At 40.6% G+C, this 21425-nt stretch overlaps 1 protein-coding gene across 3 annotated transcripts in view; it reads right to left on the bottom strand.

The window, feature by feature from the left end:
• LOC135500199 (secretin receptor-like) overlaps positions 1–20124 on the bottom strand; it is a 45323-nt gene extending 25199 nt beyond the window's left edge. Inside the window, exons 1-2 of one of the 3 annotated variants that reach the window (XM_064791462.1) lie at positions 20006–20124; positions 3926–5690 (exon numbers count right to left, since the gene is read on the bottom strand). In XM_064791462.1, the coding sequence (XP_064647532.1) occupies positions 3926–4018 (93 nt within the window). In that variant the 5' untranslated portion in view covers positions 4019–5690; positions 20006–20124. Of the gene's footprint in view, positions 1–3925; positions 5691–5832; positions 5910–6524; positions 6560–20005 lie in introns of those variants that run through there. The other 2 variants (XM_064791463.1, XM_064791465.1) reach the window with 2 other exon arrangements.
• Between the last annotated feature and the right edge of the window lie 1301 nt (positions 20125–21425).

The following is a 21425-nucleotide window of genomic DNA, read 5'->3' as shown; positions in this document are numbered from 1 at the left end:
CGTGGTAATCGTGAACAATATGAATGAATACAAAGATTTTACACAAGATTACTTCGCAAAGTATATCACACGTGGTTTGCTGCACATTTCGTTTACACTGCTCTATCATGGCTGCGAGATTAGCTCAATGGTGAAATCTCCCCAACGGTGCTGTCACCTTTTGGAGAAGGCAATAACTACGGTTACGGAACCTCACAAAAACACGTCCGTTTACACAGACCTTCGGACGCTCTCAGTCAGTATTGGACGACTCTGTCAGAACGGCTGTTCACTTCTGTCAGATATTTCTATTTCTGTTTCGAAATTTGGGGACTATCAGGAAAACGAATGGAGGAAGCAAATCATGAAACTGTTCTGCCTATTAGTGAAAGATCACGTGATCACAGAACTTGCTCAGATCGTCTGCAAAAAACAGGATGAGGAAATGGTCCAGTATATGTCCGCTTGCGGACACAGAAATGCATTGGAAACCGCGCAGAAGAACTGTGAAGTTTCCAAAGAGTTGCTTGCAACGATTCGGGTACCCTCAAGTCTATCAGATTTGTGCCGCATAAACATTCGTCAGACTCTCTCTGTGAACCAACATGGCTGCTCAGATTCTAATATTGACAATCTGCCATTGCCAAAAGCACTCAAAAATTACTTGTCGTTTCGTGATTGGAACGAACCCGTTGTACATGCTGCATATAAATACTGAGACGAACGAACTTTTCTCGGTAAAAAGTGACTGAAAATATCAACGTCGCTATAACTTCCTAATTAATCTGAACTACTCAGGAATAATGATGTTGAATAAACTCTTTTCTTATAAATTCATCAAATTCATGTACCGACGGACCCCTATAAAATGTGTTTCGTGGAGGGTCTACAAATACAAAGCTTGAATTCATACAAGAAGAAAAAAGTCCTTCCCAATGGTCCCGTCATGTGATTTCTTTATGCGTCGCATACATGCCTGCAGGCTTATTTTGTACGGATTATAATGCGCCTAATTAGTGTTGCCCACGAACTAAAGATAATTTTTAATTAATCACGCACGCCGTCAATTTTAACAACAAAGAGAAGATAATCACGAAAATACGCTTATGTTGAAACAGACGTCAAGAAAAAAAAGAAACTGTCTAGACGGTTTTTTTTCACTCTAAATGGGCATTTTTTGGGTCGGGGTAGTATGGAAGAAGTACCGGTGTGGCAGCCGAAGAAGAAGAACAATTCCAGCTGTTGCAAGTGTGAAGATGCGACTGACACCTATAGGCGACTTTGTTTAACTCGAACTGGCCAACTTACACTGTCCCCTTAAGTTAATGGCATAACTAGAAGAAAGCAAAAGTTCCAGTACAATCATTTCATGTATGTTTTATAACTCACTGCAAGTACACATGTTAGAATGCATAACAAGAAGGCGATACACGATTTATCTTTGGGGGAAAAAACATCGTTGGACATTTAGGAGACGACATAAAAAATTAGGCCGGGTCCATTTGGCAAGCCGCTCGCCGAACAGGCATCTTTTTTTGTCCTGTTTGGAGAGCCGCTTGCCAAACAGCACTAAAAAGCCACCCTCTTCGGCCAGCCGGGCTTGCCAAACAGGTAAAAAATCTACCCTGTTTGGCGAGCTGGAGACTTTACCACACATTAGCCAATCGGAGAGCTCTTCATTCAGGACAAGAAAAAGTCGCTGTTTGGTAAGCCGGGCTTGCCAAATAGTCACTTCCAAAAAAATTATTCTGAGTGTTTTACCTTCAGTATACCCGTGCCAAATTCATGCATGTTGGCTACGTACTCATTGAACGGCCACTTATGATTAATGGAACATTCGGTATTTGAAACTCTCTAGTGCATGGCACTCAGCTGATGCCGTCATATTTCATCCCGGGGTTGTATTTCTTCCTAACCATAATTCCCCTGTACGTCATCTCTCAATTTCCCCCACGTCTAATAAACAAACCTCAATTGGTATTTTATCATACAGTACCGTCTTTTCGAGATGATATATTGAAATCAAACAGACGATTTGTATGGTGGTATCTAGGTGAGTGGGGAAGAGTTGACTTCATCGTGATAGAGTCAACGATCTCAACGCGAAAAATCACGGGATATCACGGAAAATCACGCAGAATATCACGGGATATCATATAAGGACAATATTTATGGGCGAAGTCACTCCGCCCGAGCGACCAGAGAAACACGAGGGCCCATTTTGGTGGCTTATTAACCCGGTTCAATCGACATTTGACTTTTTTTCTAGCGTCATGATCATGATGATTCTACACTACATGTACATCAACAAGGAATTGAAACAAAATTGCCAACGGCTCACCACATTTGCCGTCCACAGATTCTTCACTGATGAACTTTCTATTCAAAATGATGGAGAAGTCGACATGTATTCGACACTACACGGGGAAATATTTGCTACGTTACGAGGAGCCTTTTAACCCATATCTTCTTGACTTATGTTCCTTTGTGTCTTTTCTCATCGACCCCCGTCCCCATGCATAATCTTTCCATTCTGCTACTGTGCGTGACAGCTCACACGCCAAACCATTTCACTCGCGGCTATCTCCCATTACTCCTCATTAAGCGGCTACTATCCCGTTAATTAAGGTCTACTATCTTGATAATAAATCAACCTGTATTGTGGAGCTTGATATGGCGAAACTGGCGCTACATCCCCAAATAGGATAATGATACTGACATTTGGTTCCGCTATTATGCATTTGCAGAGGGAGTTTTGTTTGTGACCGAGGTACGTGTTTTCAGTCCCAAACACCAGACACTGATATAATTTATTTGCCCGATCTAGCCCTAGGAAAGTCTGCCATTTGACCAAAAAAATGAAAGAATGTTACTATTGACAGCTCATCACAATAGACAGGGACTAAAAAGATGATAACAATATAAAAAAATAAAAAATTATAGTACATGTACTCATCACTTGAACGGGCCAGTGTATTGTATCGGCATGGCGATCAAAAATTTTATAATTTCAAATATAAGTTCTGTTGATCGCCAAATATATTTTACATACCGTACTCGTGACAAGTGACAGGTGAACCATACACGACAAGTGAATCCCATATAAACCCACCCCTGAGGGTTAAGATGCCTCGTCAATCCTCCGATAGTAATATCGTCAAAGTCAACCTTCAGTTGATAAACTGATGAGGTGCCTTTATGTTTGAAAAGTGGTTCCGCCTAACTAAGGGAGATGGCAGCCCGATAAATTATCGGCAAGATCGATACCTTTTTGCCGCTCCTAACAGGTGGTGGGATTGACAGAAAACGTACGCGGAGTATATCAAATTGTCGAGCAATCGAAGGTCGGGTAACTAAAGAGGCGTAGCCTGATTTCCTGAGAGGGGACCAGCCATTTTCAAGAAAAACAAGCACTTCATGGTGAATTTCTAAGACGAATTTCCCATCAAAGGCTTTTCCTGGTCTTTATTTCTTCTTTTGTTATATCCTTGGTAAGGTTACGAAGAGATTTGCAGGCACGTATAATATGTACTGGACTGAGGTCTCTACCTTGTAATGTTAACTTTGACATTGAAGAGGCTACACATATGTACATTCTATATAATGTACTTAATTGTCGACCTTTTTTAAATTTCTCCCGATTCCTCTCACAATTGAGTATAGAAGATGTTCGGCGAGTGTTCTGAACGCATTAGCCAAAGACATAGTGCCATAACAGACATTTGGAGGTCGTCATTCTTAGGGGTTGCAAAACCTGTCTCTTAAAGAAATTCCAAACAACAAGTTTACCAATAGGTGTCGAAGAAAAACAATAATTGGGATAACTTACAAAAAAATGGGGAGAAGATGGTTCATGATCTATATTAAATGTCAGACATCATTTCTAGGACATCATGAGTCTAAAAGCTGGCATTAGACAGGAAGTAATGAATAAGAAGGTACTAACCCCACGCGTTTCCGTCAAAGACATCATTAACGATAATCCGATGAGCAGACGATGAATAATCAAAAATCGTCCAAGGACTTCGAGATAATCCATTCTATTTTAAGACCAGTATCCTGTCAGAGGTATGGTTTGTCTCTTGACGAGATGTGACCTGTATTTAATTAGACATCGTTCCCTTAAACTTCTACCCTGAAGCAGATATAGTTATCCCATTATCAGAAATGGAAGATTTTGGAATATGTATGTATTTCAACATTGTCTCCTTAACTTCCTACCCAGAAGCAGATAGATAATTATTAGATATCCGATTATCAGAAACGGAAAATTTTGGAAAATTTCTCCATGTCCTCTCATATAAACATTTAACCAAAATAAAGTCGACCGATTGACAAGTCTTTTATATTATTCCTCAGTGAAAACATCGTTACGCAGCAAGTGTCTTCCCTTTAAAGGTCTAGCCAAGTAAATCACTGTTTTTAAATATTGATTATTCATTGAAAATTATCCGTGACGAGGTAAAACAAATTAAATTATCAATCCATCCTTAGGTCAATACTTCATGAATATCATCAAGGCAATGATAAGCAAGTCTCTCTTCTCCACAGGAAATGTGTTCATGCTGGCGACTTTCTCCTAAACTGTCTCGCCAGAGATAGATCCGTTGTATTTTATACCACTATCCAATTGTCTGCTCTGAAGTATATTAGAAATTGTTTATGATCGCCTTCGTGAATACCTGCTTCGATTTCAAGTTAAATTATATGAGCCAAAAGGAAATCCCTCGATCTCCCATTTGAAAGGTAAACTATTAGGGTCGCACTCGAAACTGTTTGTCAAGTGAAGCAGATAATTCATGAGCTGCACTTTATGAGATCAACATTCAACTTGAAGCGGATCCTTCGAATCATTTATAATTCATTATCCAAACAGGGAAAATGATATCAAAAATACAATGTATCCTCTAAAAGCTATGAACTTTGCACAAAGTACTCAAAAAAATACGATAGGCAATAAGTATTTCTGTATTAGTCACATCGAATAGGTGTTCGATCATGGTCTCTCCTCTAGCCTCTGTCACCAAATAACAGGTGTGATTTATTTCTGGGATCTGCGCATCAGCTATCACCGATGCGCTTTCGTTTTGATTAAAGAATTGTCCTTTACACACTCCGTCTAAACTCGCAAAGTTCATTTGACTCCTGAATGGCTTGATGGCGTGATGTCAGTAAACTACCACCTTTCCTCCGCGCTTGACATGCCACGTCATTAAATAACCTGTCAGTTGTATTTTGCTTAACACAGGTTCGGAAATTATATCCAGAGAGGTTAATAACCAAGAAACATTCTTACGGTAAGATTGAAACACAACAAAACAGACGAAATGCAAAATTATAACACAAATGAGCTGCACGATGGAAACTCCGAATTCGACAGGAGCCAACTTTGAATTCGACAGTATTTCGAATTTCTATCACGACTTCGACACGATTGCAATTTCGAATTCGATAAAATTTCAATTCTGAACTCGACTCTTCGAATCCTAAACAATTTCAAGTGCGTTGTCGAAACGAATCAATTTAAGTTCAATAATAGTTAAATTTAAATTCGGCACATTTCCTGATCTTAGTTTCGATGAATTCGGTAGAGTTTGGCTCGGCTCTGCAATCAGACGCGAAGTTCCTCAGTCTCGGATTTAACACGAGCTTGGGATGGATTCAGCTGGTCCAGTCGTTGGGGCGTTTCGTCAAAGCAGTAAGTGTCTTTCCTGGAAAGAAATACCGGTAAACATCAGCTCAGCTCAAAAAACGACAAGGGTACTAAGCGAAATACAGATACAAACTGTATTTGAATACCTACAGAGCAGTTCACAGCACAGATTTTCGGAAACTGAAACGGAAATAGCTTACACTTTCTTCTCGGCAGCAGGGGGGAAAAACAATCACTATTCGTGTTTTTGGCACATCAATCCAATCTCGAAATATTCAAGTAACGGATTTCATCCTTTAATAAGAGAATTTCGAACTTGGTTTAACCTTTGATTGTCATTGTGAATATCGAAGGAGCATGATAATTGGTTCACTAATAGATTTGTTTGCATCAATTGATGAGAGATAGGTCAAGTGAACCTCCTCTCGATACGGTTGTTTATCTTCTGTCATGCTATTTCCAAAGATAGTTTCCTACTTTTCCAAAGCAATTCGTGGGCTGTGACAGATATCGAGCTAAGCACTGTAGAAGCGGGCTCGAGTTACAAAGGTTCATACAGCCAATACGATACAGGATGTTCTTACGTATTTACTGTATTGCGGTGAACTAGTTTTCTTCGCTCCTCCTGCCACAACCAACCAACCAAAATTTCCAGAAATTTGGATGGAACATTCAGCTACCCTATAAAAGTTACCAGTCCCTTTTCTAGTATCAAGTGAATGTAACTATCTTTGACGACACCAAAAACCTTTATTGGGTAAAGGAACGGGTACGTTTCGTCCATTGATTGATAATTCCAGTGTATGGGCTACCCAGCTTCCTCCCAGATACTACTCAGATGTTGAGCCCTCACAAACCCATCCACTCATAGGTTGCCTCATGTATGGCTCACCTTTTTTTCAGTTTGATCTCCTCCCTCAACCGGACGATAAAGAAAACTGGAAGCAAGAGCTCGCCGAAAGCCTGATTCTGCTCCGTATTTTTCACCTGTCGTACCTTCAAATTTCACCACATGCACGAAAAGAATCAAATCGATTTGTGCTGATGGTCGGATCAAAATTATTGGGACTACAGAAATTGTCATGTCACATCGGATCGTAGCTCCAGACAGCCCTAGCTGCATTTCACGGGCGTTATCTTAATGTCCCCGATAGCAATTCCATAGCTATTTAATTCCAATTCCGATAGGTCTATCTCTTCTTATCGCCAGTGTGACGAACTGGCGCTGGTTCCGCTATAATGCGGTACTGGTTACATTTTTATGGGAGGACGAAACAAACTGGTCTGCGCGAAATGAAACTTTCTGACTTATGAAACTTTTTTTATATACCTTTTCTTACTATACGAAGAGCAATAAACTTGGAAGCAAAATACTGTACAGACAAACGACCGCTTCACACAGCTTTTTTATATCAATTAATATCGTTAAGTCCCAAATGCATACATGTATGACAGCGTTAACTGATGGAAAACCCAATGCGCGCCATTCGAAGTAGACAACAGGAGATCCCGCAGAAGACAGAGAAACATCAACGGGAGAATCGGGAGAATCTCAGAAATATAGAAGATGTGATGCCGGGCGGTTTATGTATGCATATACAGCAAATATTTGCCAGCCACCACAACTTACACGTGAAATACGTTTGTCTTTGTTACACTAACATGTCAAGGCTAACATTCTGTAACACCTCATATATTATTTCTGACAATTTTTGGGCAGTAAACAGTCAATCAATGTCGGACACCGTCTCAAATAAACAATGCGGATATCATGTTATGCAATGTTAACAGAATATCAGGCTGTATGTTATATCAAGAATTAATAAAGACAATGTATTTGGAAGCAATACTTCTGCAGCTTATTTAGCACTAGGTTCCATTTTATATCATTATTTTCAATCTACATGTATTTGGTAAAATGGCCACATCGTTGGTCCGGGCTTGGATATATCGATCTATAGCTATTTGCACTTAGTAACAGAGGAATGAGGGCGAGATAACGACGTTAGACGCAAACTATCGATATGATAAGAATTGGTAATTGATGCCACAAATATTGGCCGAACTTCTTTAATTACTGTTCGGCCGAAGGTTGGAGGTTGACCTTCCTGTACCACATGGCAAGCCTAATATACTGAAGAGTCCAAAGGTTTGAACACTGCTTCTTTCCACTCGGGAGTAAATGAGTATGTATGCATGTTATGCCAGTTTATTGAAATGTTAGCAGGATCAGTTGAGAGTGGCCATGAAATTAACTCTGTTTAGATCTTTTATATATGAGCTCAACGCAAAATGAAAAGTAGACATTTTCAAACGTGGTGATGACATATATGAGGTTTACAGTTAACAGTTTGAATGTTGATCATTCACTCTTGCAACCTGGCCATCTTTTCAACACCCAGTACTATTGTGATATCCTCAAAGCCTTAGTTGAGTTACTCGAACGAAGATTGGCTCCGGGAACCGTATATCAGCATGTTTCAGATTCTCAAAGCGCGTGTCAAGCTTTGTCAACATGAGTCGTTCCTTTGGACTATCGGACGGAACATTGTTGAAATTACCACCCTTATGTTTCTATCAGTACACAAGCCTATTATTGTATACCTTAAATTTGACCTATGTGATTGGATAGAGGAAATATTCCCGATGTAACATTATCGGTGGCCCTGTAAATGTACTCCTAACTCTATTGCGGATGGGGGCTTACAAGATAAACCAGTGGCAATACACTGAGCTTGGAACGGATCCTGGAAAGGGGAGGTTGAACGCCTCTCCCCACTATCGATAACAAAACTCATTTTCAGAGACATTGTGCAAAAAAGCGATGATTCGACCCCATACGTGTCCTATGCTCCAAAACCAAAGTATCGTCGAAGTACAAATCCAGCTTAAGTTTTTAGTTAGAAAACCATTTGATATAAAGGGCAACAACCTGTAACATCGCTGGTGTGGCGAAGCCCTTTCTTTCTCGCCAAGGATTAGCCGGTCTTAAAGTGGAAAGCCTCGTCAAAAAATAGCATTATATCCGCAATAAATATTATCAACATGCAATTTCCTGAAAAGAAATTGCGGACTGCAATTTACAACCCTGGATTTAAAACTATGCAGATGAAGGAAATCCGAAAAGTACAGTTATATATTTGATATGTATTTCCAATAACTTAGAAGGAGGTTGCCATGTTATCGTTTTTATCATTGGTACCTCAAGCAGTGTACGACTAATGTCTCTTCTCCACATCCGAATATCAGTACTGTAAGGTACGAAATCGGGAAGATGCATCTAGTACATGCAGCTAGTCCAGTGAATGCTTTGTATTGTTTCCATATGGACTACAAATACGAATTTCAGCATTGTATACTTTACTGATAACACCAGCAATCCCTTTCAGTTGCAGAACGCATACTATGTCTTTTACTGAACAGCTGATGTGTCCCGTGTGCCAACAAATATCTTTGACAAATCGGATTATGTTTTCCGATGAACTTGTTGTTCTGCTTCAGGATAAAAGAAACCGTCTTTTCCTGCACCTGTGACAATAATAACGCGTGAAAGATATTGGATCTGGTGCCGATATCTGAATATGCGTCGAGGCAAGCTGTGACATTTTTCAAAAGTTGATGCGTTGTTTCATTTCAGTGTAAATGTGTCTAGTTAGATTCGTTAATTCATAATATGTATATAATACAACGTAAAAGATCCTTTGCTCAAAGGTCGAGTCACCTGATTTCATGTGAAGAGCTGATTAGACTAGGGATGGAACCCACGATCTCAGATGATAGTTGTTTGTTGTTATGGACCTCTCTAAAAGATCAGGACCTTGTCCTCAGTACCAAAAGAGTGAAGAGACCAGCGCTCTCCTGACAGCTTCGAGTCGTGCTCAGGAATATATCATTGCGACCTCCCGCCATTGTGCGACCTATGGAAATTGCCATATTGACCATCACCGTGAGAAACCTGCCCTTCGAGTATGAGGAAGACGCCAGGGGAACTCAGGACAGCTTATTATTCAACCTCGTAAGCGATTCGTCCATTTGATTTTAATCAGATTGAGCGCTTCCTTTTCCTGTTATGACAGCGACAATAGTTAATTGCCTGGACCCAATGCCCGGAATCCAATGTTGGCCCGAACGGCTGATGGTCCGAAACTCGTGAGAATTTGACGAAATCAGAAATAACTTGATCATCGCTCGATACGCGTATTATGGACATGTACGTACATTAACTAGAACATGTTCGGGAGGGTGCCTCCACAAAATCACCTAATAGTTTGCAAAGCGTGTTACAAGCGTTCCGATTGGGTAAATTGGTTGTATTCTGATTGGCCAAAAGCCACGTACACCCACAATCTCTTAATGTGAGGACTCGCTTCATTTGCCTCTTAGAGCGGAAGAGACCAAATTTACGCCATTCTACATCGGCATTTGATCTTAAATGCCCTATTTTGGAAAGCCCTAGAATTTTTCACAGGTTTTCTAGAAATCTGACCATTCAGAGAAAAGTCAAACTTTGTCAGATAAATCAGGAAAAGGTTGTAAGAGAAACCTATAAGAAGTCGGAAGAAACCTCCTATACTAGTGCTAGTTCAGCCGACGATCGGCCTGCCGAGAATCCTTGTGTGGTTGGTTCAAATGCCAAGCTGTAGCACAAGACAATCTTCAGCCTCCACCGACGTGGTGTTACTATTCCTTGGCCTGACTGCCATGACATACGAGGTTTTAGTCGTGTTACCAAAGTACCAACAGAGCTTCAATCTGTAACTCCATTCAGACAGACGCCTGATGACCTTTTCAAATACGTTCTACAAGATTATTTCGGTAGTCTGAAAGTGTCAGAGAATCATCCAGATAATTGCGATCAATTCATAGAGTATTGAGTGATAGACCACTGCTATTATCATTAATTGTTCGGCGAGACACATTCAGTGCCTTAAGAATTGGGAAGATCCCTAAATAATTGTAACAGTCTCTTCCCAAAATTTCGAGTCGTCGATGCCGTAACTGATTGAAGTAAATGGACTTAAGGACCGGCACTACAACTTTCAGGCATGATAGGTGATATTGACGTTGGGAGAAATCACAATACCATATATAAGAGGTATGTCATTTGTGTTAGGTAAGATAAACCACAATTGCTGTTGTATGAACCTTTTCGTGCTTGTCGCTTCAGGGAGGTGTGACTGTGGGGGTGGTTTGGGGTTCCACCTTCGTCGTCCCCCCCAATCGAATTCGTGGCGATTCGTGGATCTGATCACAGGTGCGTGACCAGTATCCTGGCCATCGATCAGCCGAGAATTAATTGATACACACAAGTTTTTTTTAAACTCTACACATAACACCTTTTATCACCAAGTTTTTGTACCTGTTATTTTAGAATTTGCGGTGATTGATCAATCGCTAATTGATCCGTTGTTCCAGATATCGTCACGCGCCTGCACCACTCAGGGACCTTATGGTGTAATGGGAATATGTGAGAGATCAACCTTCGGTCTGTACTGAGAATACACGTCTTACTCACAGCCCGTGCCAACACGGAGCAGCCACAACTCCTGCGGCTGCTTCACCAACCAATTACGTCTGAAATAAGATGCGAGCTCAACATTCACCTTCTTGCTGTCATAACATCTCTTAGGCAGGGCAATACTCTCGATTGAGCCAAGCATAAAAATCAGGCAACGCATTTCTTAATATTCTAGAGTATCGATCCATCTTAAATTTTGTTCCCAGGAGTATAAGGTTCGAAGGACGATTCCATTACTACAGACGAAGTAATATTGTTTTGGTAATCCATCAGTTTTAAGTATTAATCAAGTGACTTGAAATCTGTGGCGGGTTCCTCTGGGATTCGGCTAGATTATCAAAGTGCTACAAGCTGTCAGATGTTAAAGTGATCTTACCCAGGTATTCTCGTTGTCATTTGGTCCGCAAAGGATTGATTTGGAATGAATGACATCGTTGAGAAGGCTCATCCAAATGTTGGAATGGACTAAAGTGTGTTTTCTCACAAAACTACTTGTTTGTGTCTATACACTCGTCGATTCTCTACAACAATTCGAAGTATCCTAAGCTGCCTCTCAAACAAAACACATCAACTTTGCTACAGAGACAAATGTCACCGGTCAAACATACAAAGATTCTGCTACAATCTTCGCTTCTTGATACATCCCCTGACAATAGTAAACACAATGATGACTCTAGTTAATTATCTGTTACATTTCCCAATAATCCTGCGCGGAACTATACCGTTGGGTGATCCATTTCTATTTAACCTTAGAAATAGGAGAGGTTTTTTCGCTTTCTTCATACATCCGCGCACCGGGTGGATGTCGTACATTTTCCTAAACAATCCTTTGACGTCATAAAATGGTCAGGAGAACGTGCATGAACAATGTAATGGTTATAATTTTCTACCAATGAATCTTTATCGTGATCCTAACCAGAGTATTTTTTCGCTGCATTCGTTCTATGCTTCAACAATGAATAGAGATCAATTGAGTAAAGGGCATGTCACGAACCAGTGCCCTGACTGTATATATATTTGTACCTGAAGATGGCCAATTTAACCCCCTGTCCTTAACTATAGTCGCCTTAAAGTTCAAATCGGGTGCTGCATCCCCATACATCAGCTGCCTTGTTTAGTGGTAGGTATAACATGCAGATCACTTCTCATGCGAGCACAGAAGGAATAGCAAAGTGACTCATTACACCACTGAGAATTAAACGAATAGAAGAGGTAAAGAGAAAGTCGTCAAATATCTTTGATAAGAACTGCATCTCAAATTTCTAAATGACAGGGTCATTTCTTTAACGGAAGCACTCAATTTGACTTCACCTTCTGCTGATTTGAAGATCACTCCGCTCATAAAAGGATTCCGCGATTTCTCCATCGGCAAAGGAGATGTTATTTTATTCATGTGATATTTTTGTCTTCCGTTGCTGCTATTACAGGTTAATGAGAACACTTCGGGTGATTCGTTATCTACCGTATAAAGCGTGTAACCTTTGGGATTATGTAATAGAAGCGCTTGAAAAAGACGCCATCATGAAAACTGTTTCAAATGCCAAATGAAGCGCAGCGGCAATACCAGTTTTTAATGCTTTGTTTAAACAGAGTCTTTCAATGTAAAAGTCTCTGATTTATCGGACCGAATCTCTAACCCTGACAAGTCAACCTCTGTCAGACGGATACATACGGGCAAGATGGACCCCATCTAACATTGTAAGTCCTGTTCGCGAAATTAAACATTTTCAAATGCCATTTCCAATTCAAAATGAATTGTCTGAAAGGAAGGCTACAGAAGAAGTTTTACACTTACCCATTCCAATAAATTTAAATATTTTGATTAACCATCAACATTCTGCAGTCTAGTCTGCAGAAGTCACGCAACTTTAATTAACTTCATAAACAGCAATGATCATTGCAAAATTAAAATAAACTTCCAACAGACCAAGCTAAAGCCTTATAGCTCACGTCAGGCAAATAACCAATTAGGAATCCTGATTAACTGTGTATGGGAGGGCAGGTTTTTAAATTTTCATCAATGTTCAAATCAATGTCGTGTATGATGCTTCGAATAATATCTGACTGGTTTTATCACACACGTACGTCTTCATTTCGTGAAAATTGTGGAATTGTGGAATTGGGTCGTGCAGGACAGTGACTTCCCCACAAAGTATCGCTAAAGTTATTAAACACGTCCCTAGATCGGAATGTAACTGTCAGCTAACTTGAAATTGACAAGTCATGTCCAAAATCGCGACAGACATGTAAGCCAATATCAGGATTAGGAGTCGGCATTGGTTTGACGTACATGAGGCGACGCATGGCGGCGTGTAGGCTAAATATCCTCCTCGCCACCTAATTCCTACGCTCAAGTTCCCTCCTCCACTCAACATGTTTGCAATTGCGGTGTTTCCGTTTCTCATTGTTTCTTCTCATTGATTTGGGGAATGCCAGAAAAGAAGAATGACTTCTTTCTCCGTTGAGAAGTCATGATCGCTCTTGCTGCCTTAGTATGGAAACATTGAGATGGGGAACACTTGAAAAAACTTTCCAGCGGCATTGAGACAGTTGAGCTGCGAGGGAGATTATTACAAGTTTGCAAAAAACATTAGTGTTGAGTTTTGCGCTTAATTAGACCACAAATTAATCCCACCGGTGCTCGCATTTTCCCTGTGTAGCAAAGCAGCTTTTCTTGCGGGAGTGATTATTACAGCGCGATGTTGATGATTACAAGAAACCAACCAATTAGGCATAATCAGTATGTGAAAAAAAATAGCTGTATCATTAAAATCGGAAACCATGGGTACTCTTTCAAACAGCAATAAGTGTCATTAGAACCCACGGAGAACGTTCGTGGACTTTTCGGGCTGGGCAGAGCATTATTTTTATTTGCGAGATAATCATCTCTTCGCCCGATCAAGAGTAACCGCCAAAGCCTTGAGGAGTACATGGGGGCGTTTATCCCGAGGAATTCAGGGGTTAATGTTAGCTTCCCCGGCTCCAGCGTGACCGGAGAAGCGAACACTAACCCCACGACTTTCTCAGGATAGAGGGTGTTAGGTATCAACACACTGAACTTCAAGCGGTATTGCCTCCGTAGCCTCCGCCCATAACGACGCGCGTTGTCTGTAAGCTGAGCAATGTCAATGCATTGAACGTAGTTTTTGCATGTCTCACATGATGTCGGTTTCTCTTCCTCTTTAATTTCCATTTGTAATATCGCGTTGTAATGCACTAGTGTTTGTAATGCACCCATTGCATTGTATTGTACCTACGAGTACGAAATAAACGTAAACATATATATTGAGGGTCAAGATGGGTATGAAAGGCATTATACTTTTCTAAAGGCAAGTGCTGGTTGCACTTTCGGAAATTAGTCATGGTATCATACCATTTTGAGCCATTGTGATGCAGCGTGCACTTACCTCGAGAGAGGCAGTGAAACTTTTATCGAGTCTGTGTATGTCGGTTCAATGATAGTAGTATCGAGTCAAGACGGCTTCTCACATAAGCGATAGTATAAATCATGATATTAGTAGTGGTTTATTAGATTCATATCATCAAGAGAACTTAATGAGAGGAGGCGGCTGACGTATTAGCTTACCTGCGTGTGGATGAGATTCTGGGCACGTTACAATGTACGACATGTAATCATTGATAAAGCCTACACTGGCATGTACGTTTCGACATAAATAATTTCAGAATCTATCTTTAGAAAAGACACGTACGTTGTAACTGGGTTATGCATAATTTCTCTCTGAGACTGAGCATCATCGTGCCATATCTAAAGTGACAAACCAATCGCGCCTCATCATTTCTCTCCTGGGACTCTTTTAACCGCGAGTCAATTTACAACCCAAACTTCCCAGATGCCGCCACAATAAGCTCCTCGGGTTCGCCGGCAACGGACCAGACTCCCCGCAGACCGTCGAAGACACCATTTGATTCGATTGTCAATCACATCGGTTTCTGATTAGATAATTGAATGTAGTTATCATCATTGGCCTATGGGTATAGAACTGCTTGGGTAACCATGACAATTTTGGATACAATTACACATACACGTACTACTACCAAAAATTTATTATCGAGCGAGCTTTTCTGATACTATGCAACAAGAGTGTGTGCATGAGACCATATAAAACAATGGCGTCTTAATACCAGCTATTTAAATTCATCTTCTGTGCCTAACTGTGCCTCCTGTGCCTAATAACGAATGTTCAGCGCTAAATAGTGGTGGCCACCATGCCAAGTTCCGTTTTTAGAAACTCGTCTGCTCTTTGGCGGCAGCGAATCCAGAAATGATTCGGCCTACGAGCATTGACGAGATGGCTTCTGATGGGATCCCCAGGGTCTTAATTTGTGGTGCGCTGGTGTCCCGGCGGACATGGTGGAAAGGGGACACGCGGACTGATCTGATTTTGCAATCACAGTCGGATGACGAGATACATGAATATACATTGTTCCCTTTTGTACAGCCCAATGAATAAATAATAACAAAATTAAGAGAAAAAAAAGAGAAAAATGTATTGGAATCACGGGGATCGAACCCGTGACCACTAGATCGGAAGTCCAGCATTGTAATCGTTGAGCCACCAAGGCTTTTAGGCAATGGTGGGGATTTTCGTCGCGTCTCATAGCCAGGCCATGGCGACCTTTTTTTGTAATGACATAAATTAACTGACGGATAGCGATAGATTTTTGTACACGTATTTGTTGATCAATACACATATACATAATAAGATATTGCTTTGTGAGGCAATGCAACTAATGCGTTTTGAAGATAAACAATGATATACTAGTATCGAGCGTTGTATCTTAGCGTTGCTCTCCGCGTTCTTTTTTCCTTGAGGTTGGAAGACATGGACTCGTTTCGGAGATCAGAAAAAAGTATTGCAATGAATAGCCAATGAATGATTGTTGTGTATTTTATTACCGTGCCGTTAGCCTGTTAGCTATAGACATACCGGTCTGGAAGAAAAGCATGTCTCCTAGGATAGAGCGTCCTGAGAAGGATCCCGTTTTGTACTCTTTATAATTTCATAGAAACGTGATGCCAATGGTCGCTATAGAACCGATCCTTATACCGTCACAATACAACAGAGGCTACCAAACTTGTTACTCGGAGCAGGGCCCCTGAGCATGTTGCTTAGCGGAGGCGTGTTGCATGCAAAGAAAATGGGTTTCAGCAGTTCAGTCTGCGAGATAGATTGTAAAGCAAACACAATTATTCAAAAGGTCCTTATTTACAACTGCTTTGGGGAGCTGCATGAAAATTTTATTTCTGCATTAATCTGCTTATAAACTAAACTTGTACCAGTAAAGCAATTTTTCCGATACAAAATATTTGTCAGAGATCAGACAATGGTTTTTCCTTTAATTTGTTTAGCTTGTATTTGAATTTATTCCGTTCATTTTGTCGAGAGCTATTTTCCATAGTGCCGGAAGGCGTCAACAGTTCAACTTAACAAACAAATACCAGGCCTAGGATATATCAATTGAAAAGTTTTTACTTCATTCTATCAAATTTGCTACAAACGAAAATATCAGAAAAAATACCAGTGTTGAAATATTTCGTTCTTTTCCAAGACACATGAGATGTAATATTTGCAATTAAGGGAATGATTCATGGCATCTGGATTGATTTCGTATGAAATCATGGAGAATCTTGCTGGATGGAATTTACTTTTCAGGTGCGTAAACGTAGGCTGGTGCACATGCACCCCTGCATCCACCCCAGCCCACCCACGCCCCTGTTTTCGTCCAAGATTCGTTCGTGTACACTTTTTAAAGTTGGCCCTCTGGCGGAGAAGAAATCAATGGTTGTCAGCTGCGAATTTGTTGAACTTTATGCGTATCAACATCCCAACTGGTAAATCGAACTTCAAATTCAAATGTTTAAGTGACGAGACGCCTTTAAACTGTCATTCTCGAAAAAACAGATGGCTCTTTACAACAGGTGAATACACTGCTGTCATAAGCATGAACAAATGGCTTTCCTTCTCTGAAACGAAAGCCATTTGTTTCGAAGAACGACAGCCATTTGTTCGTCACTTAAAAGTCAAAACAGCATGGGGCTAATTAAAAAACTATTTTCATACCGTTCTTAGTTTCTATTTTTGTCAAAATAATGTGAAGTCATGCATTCTGCTTGCTCCTTCGGGAGTTAGAATGACTTATTCTCCACCTCAACAGTAATGGTTAGCACTGCCTCGTACATTAAAACTCAAATGGCTTTAACTTCCCCACCTAAATTTCCATTATTCTGTCATAGAAATCTTGATATATTAGGCCGGTACGGGTTCACAGGGTTTGCAATAACTAATTTATGTTTCGTAAAAAAGGGAAGGCATCACAGGTGATAGTAAACGCGACGCAATTCCGAAAAAAATATAACTAAGCCATATTTTGTTCCTTTTCGTAATTAAACCAGAAGGCGGATAACATTTGTCGATACGCCGTTCGTACCAATGCTCATGATCATATTAATCTTTCTTTCTGCTCAGGGTATAAAAAAAGAAACAAACATTGCCGTCATGCACTGGCACTAGGTCCTTTTCCTCCCAATAAGACGTTCCGAAAGGTTAAGGCGAACGATACATCATTTACGAGGATTGTTTCGAAAAACGTTATACGTCAATCACCACAGGAAAAGGTGTCAGAAGGTCAGGCATGACGACGATATAAGGGATATTTTCTTACTAATTGTTTTGAAACATAAGAAGGAAATGTCTTTCATCGCATTTTACGCAATTATTGAACGCTCAAAGGTCTCGGGGCTACCTGCCGATAGTGTATGCATCAAGGTGTATTAAATTTACTTTGGTGGTCTTCTCACCAAGTGGTATAGAATAGTATAATTTCTGACTTTTGAACGGAAATTTCCGACTTTTGAACGGAAATTTCCAATTTCTCGAACAGGTAAGTATAAAAGATGCCTTGGAGGGTCAGGTGAAGGAACTAGCACAGGAAATGACGCAACAGAGCTTCGTAGTTCGTAGTGGCGTTCTTTGAAATTTGCCTATCAAGCTATTACGGGACGTTACCACTTTACAACAAATGTTAGCGGACCCACAGGGAAGTATACTTGCATCTGATACTCGAGTTAATAATATATTTACCAAGACCCTCTCTGAGAAATAACCACGCCGTCAATTACGAGCAAGCCTCGAGTAACGCACACAGAGATTTTTTCTTTAGTCGGTATCATGATGTATTATGGTTTATTGGTGTATTACTAAGATAAAGCCACAAAGTACAGTTTCGGTTCTGATCCTGTACAAAGATACGACTATAGTCAAAGAAGCAACACAGCACCGGATCACTCAATCATTGCCTACACAATGATAAGGTTGACATTGAAAGGGTTCTTCCTCAGTTATTAGCGATAGAGTGTTGCTTGACAGAGTTTGTAATTTTAGTACGATTATCTATATCTATACCAGTTGATGTACTAAAATGATGTAGAAGGGGGTACCCTGAACCTTATGGTCTGTACTCCCTTGAAACCTAGCCAGGGTAGTCAAGATGACGGGGGGGGCTGTATTGTGGGCACATTTTGTTCATGCCCAAATCTATTTATGCAACTAGACTACATGTATTTTCTTCTTCTTCTCCATCATTCCATACTTTCGGATTAGAAAAGTACATTTCACGCTCCTCCGTGGTTCGCCCCTGCACCAACCTCTGGACTAATCTTAGGGGTAGAGAGTGGTTGATTATGAAGTTGTGTATAGTGTGAAGAGTTGTTGGCAGGCTTCTCGTGGCAAGAGAACAACGGGAAATCAACTCCGCGCATCTACGGGATGACACAGAAACCGGTGTCAATGATGCAATGCACTACTCTTTGCCGAAAGCAAACAAGACTGTGATGAGTACCATTATACACGTTCTTGAGTTTCCTGAGAGCATGTTATCTGAAGTTTCCTAATGGTTGGTAAACCTTCCGGGATGATTAGTCTGTCAGGAACTCAGAGTAAATATGTATGAGGTAAAATGAGTTACGGGGTCAATAAAACTCTCGCAATGTTTTCAAGAGACACCAGGGAAGGCCGAACGGGCCTGACGAGACTTCGCATATTTTTTTACATGATTATTATTACTCCAGCACGAGCGCAACTGCCATAATATTCTTATAACAAAGGTACAGACCCCCCTCCCCCCCCCAAAAAAAAACCCCAAACAAACATAAATAAATAAAAGCTGATTTAGATTGTCTCGAGGCCTGTACAAACAAGCTTAAAGCATAAGCCGGATAGTAGAAAAAACGCCCATCAAAAATCTGACCTGTAACATTCTCGAACATGTCTTGGGTGATGTTGCGGAGGATAATGCCACGAGAAAAAAAACAGATAAGGAAACATGCGAGCTGTGTTCCTGTGACATTAGATGGCGGAGAAACAGAAAATAGTAGCCCGGTTAGAATGTCGCAGCAGAGGCAGGGGACGGGGACGAGGTAGAATCAACTGGTCTACTAATCTAATCAGTGACTATCTTCGATATATAAATGGAAATTGCAACAATACTTGATTGACAATACTGCAACTATCAAATTATACAGGGTGTGTATACATCATTCCACTCAAAACCTCTCAAATTCCCTTTTCCTACTGAGGTCAAAAATGGCGCGAAATGTCCCAACTGCTGCTATTGGTTTATTTCCAGCAACTACCTGGGTGAAACAAGATCGAATTCTTCTCAATTGACAATGGAATCCTCTCAAAATGAAGCTTCGCGAAACACTCTAAAAACTGATTTGAAATATGTTTACATGTAGCGTTCTGTCAGACTACAAACTAACTTCTACAGTGATACAAATGTATAATTGTTTTAGCTACTGAAAATGGAAGACAGTAGGCCTACAACAAACTTACCATTCGATGGAAGCTGTTATCCCCCCGCAAATAACAGCAAGAGTTTTTATCCAAAATACTATATAGCAATACGAAAGCATCCCATGAAGTTAGGCAAATTACCGACAACAATAAGACCGTTTTCCGCTACACGACTGTGATTACTGATATTATACGCGATCTTCGAGTGGTGAGAACAGTTGATCATGGGGGCAGTCTCAGTGATACTTATAGACCAGGTAGTGCGAGTGGAGCACGCCTTATCACTTTATACTGCGAAGACACGATAGCAACAGGTTACTTCCTTTTACACATGGACATGTCAATCCTATATAAAAAGTTACTATTGTACTACTTGTATTTTACGCGCCGGTCACCGATCCAAAGGTTGACCGCGCTCGACGTTGCTGAACTTCCACTCTGGACCAACGCGCCAACCACTGGGCCATAAAGGAATTCCCTCATGGCCGGCGGGTTAAGCCGTGCCATTTACCTGGGGGTACTATACACTACTGACAGCCAGGAAAACCTGGACAAGGCCCATCGAGTCCAGGCCACATTAGTTCCAAATACATCTCTCATTCGACTAAATTTGCGCGCGGTGGGTATGATGGACCGATTCACCCCCAGCCCGCCCCAACCACCGGGATGGTAAGGGTGAGGGTTAGCACTACAGACCACTACATATATTATAAGGATCTGTGTATATTATGCACAAATTTTCAAACGCCAGCAGCTGTCCCGGTGGATAAAAGGGTAGAGCGGTTGCCTACCATGCCGTAGGTCGCTGGATCGAATCCCTGCACCCTAGGCATCGTCTTTTTCAAGCTCACTCTCCACTAACTAATCTTTTTGGTAGAAATTACAAATCCAGACTAATATGGCCTCTTCCCCGTATCTGCTCTCTAGCGTTTGCCTTAAATCCCGTTACAATCAAATTTCTTTCAATTTCAATTCAGCAGACTCGGTTCTTTCGCGAATGCGTGCTTCATCATCATCATCAAGATTTTGTCCTCAAACGTTGCTAAATTAGAATTTAAAATCAATTAAATGTTACCAAATTTTTGATGTTACCGATAAACTCGTGATAAACCTTCTTAAAACATGCCTTCAGGCATGCTTCAGGAAAACTCAGATTCCTAATTTGGCCAATTACAAGAAAAATATGAATTGCCCACTTGAAATTTATATTTCCAATTAATTTTACAAACAAGCCGATACACTACTGTCAATAACTATAGAGGCAGGACACTGCGGAATTGTTTCAGATTTAGTTGGTTATAGCATGATGAATAGTTTTATCTTGATCAAGGAGACATATAACTGTGAACATATAATGACGTTCTCCAATCGTTTGATCATGGAAGACTTTCCGCCTCAACTCCGAATAATTTTAACCACTCTTATACTTTTTACATGACAATTGCAGTTCTTTCACTTC

Source organism: Lineus longissimus, chromosome 16 (assembly GCF_910592395.1).
Source record: "Lineus longissimus chromosome 16, tnLinLong1.2, whole genome shotgun sequence".
Lineage (NCBI taxonomy): Eukaryota > Metazoa > Nemertea > Pilidiophora > Heteronemertea > Lineidae > Lineus > Lineus longissimus.
Note: the sequence above shows the minus strand (reverse complement) of the source record. Positions and strands in the feature narration are given on the sequence as shown.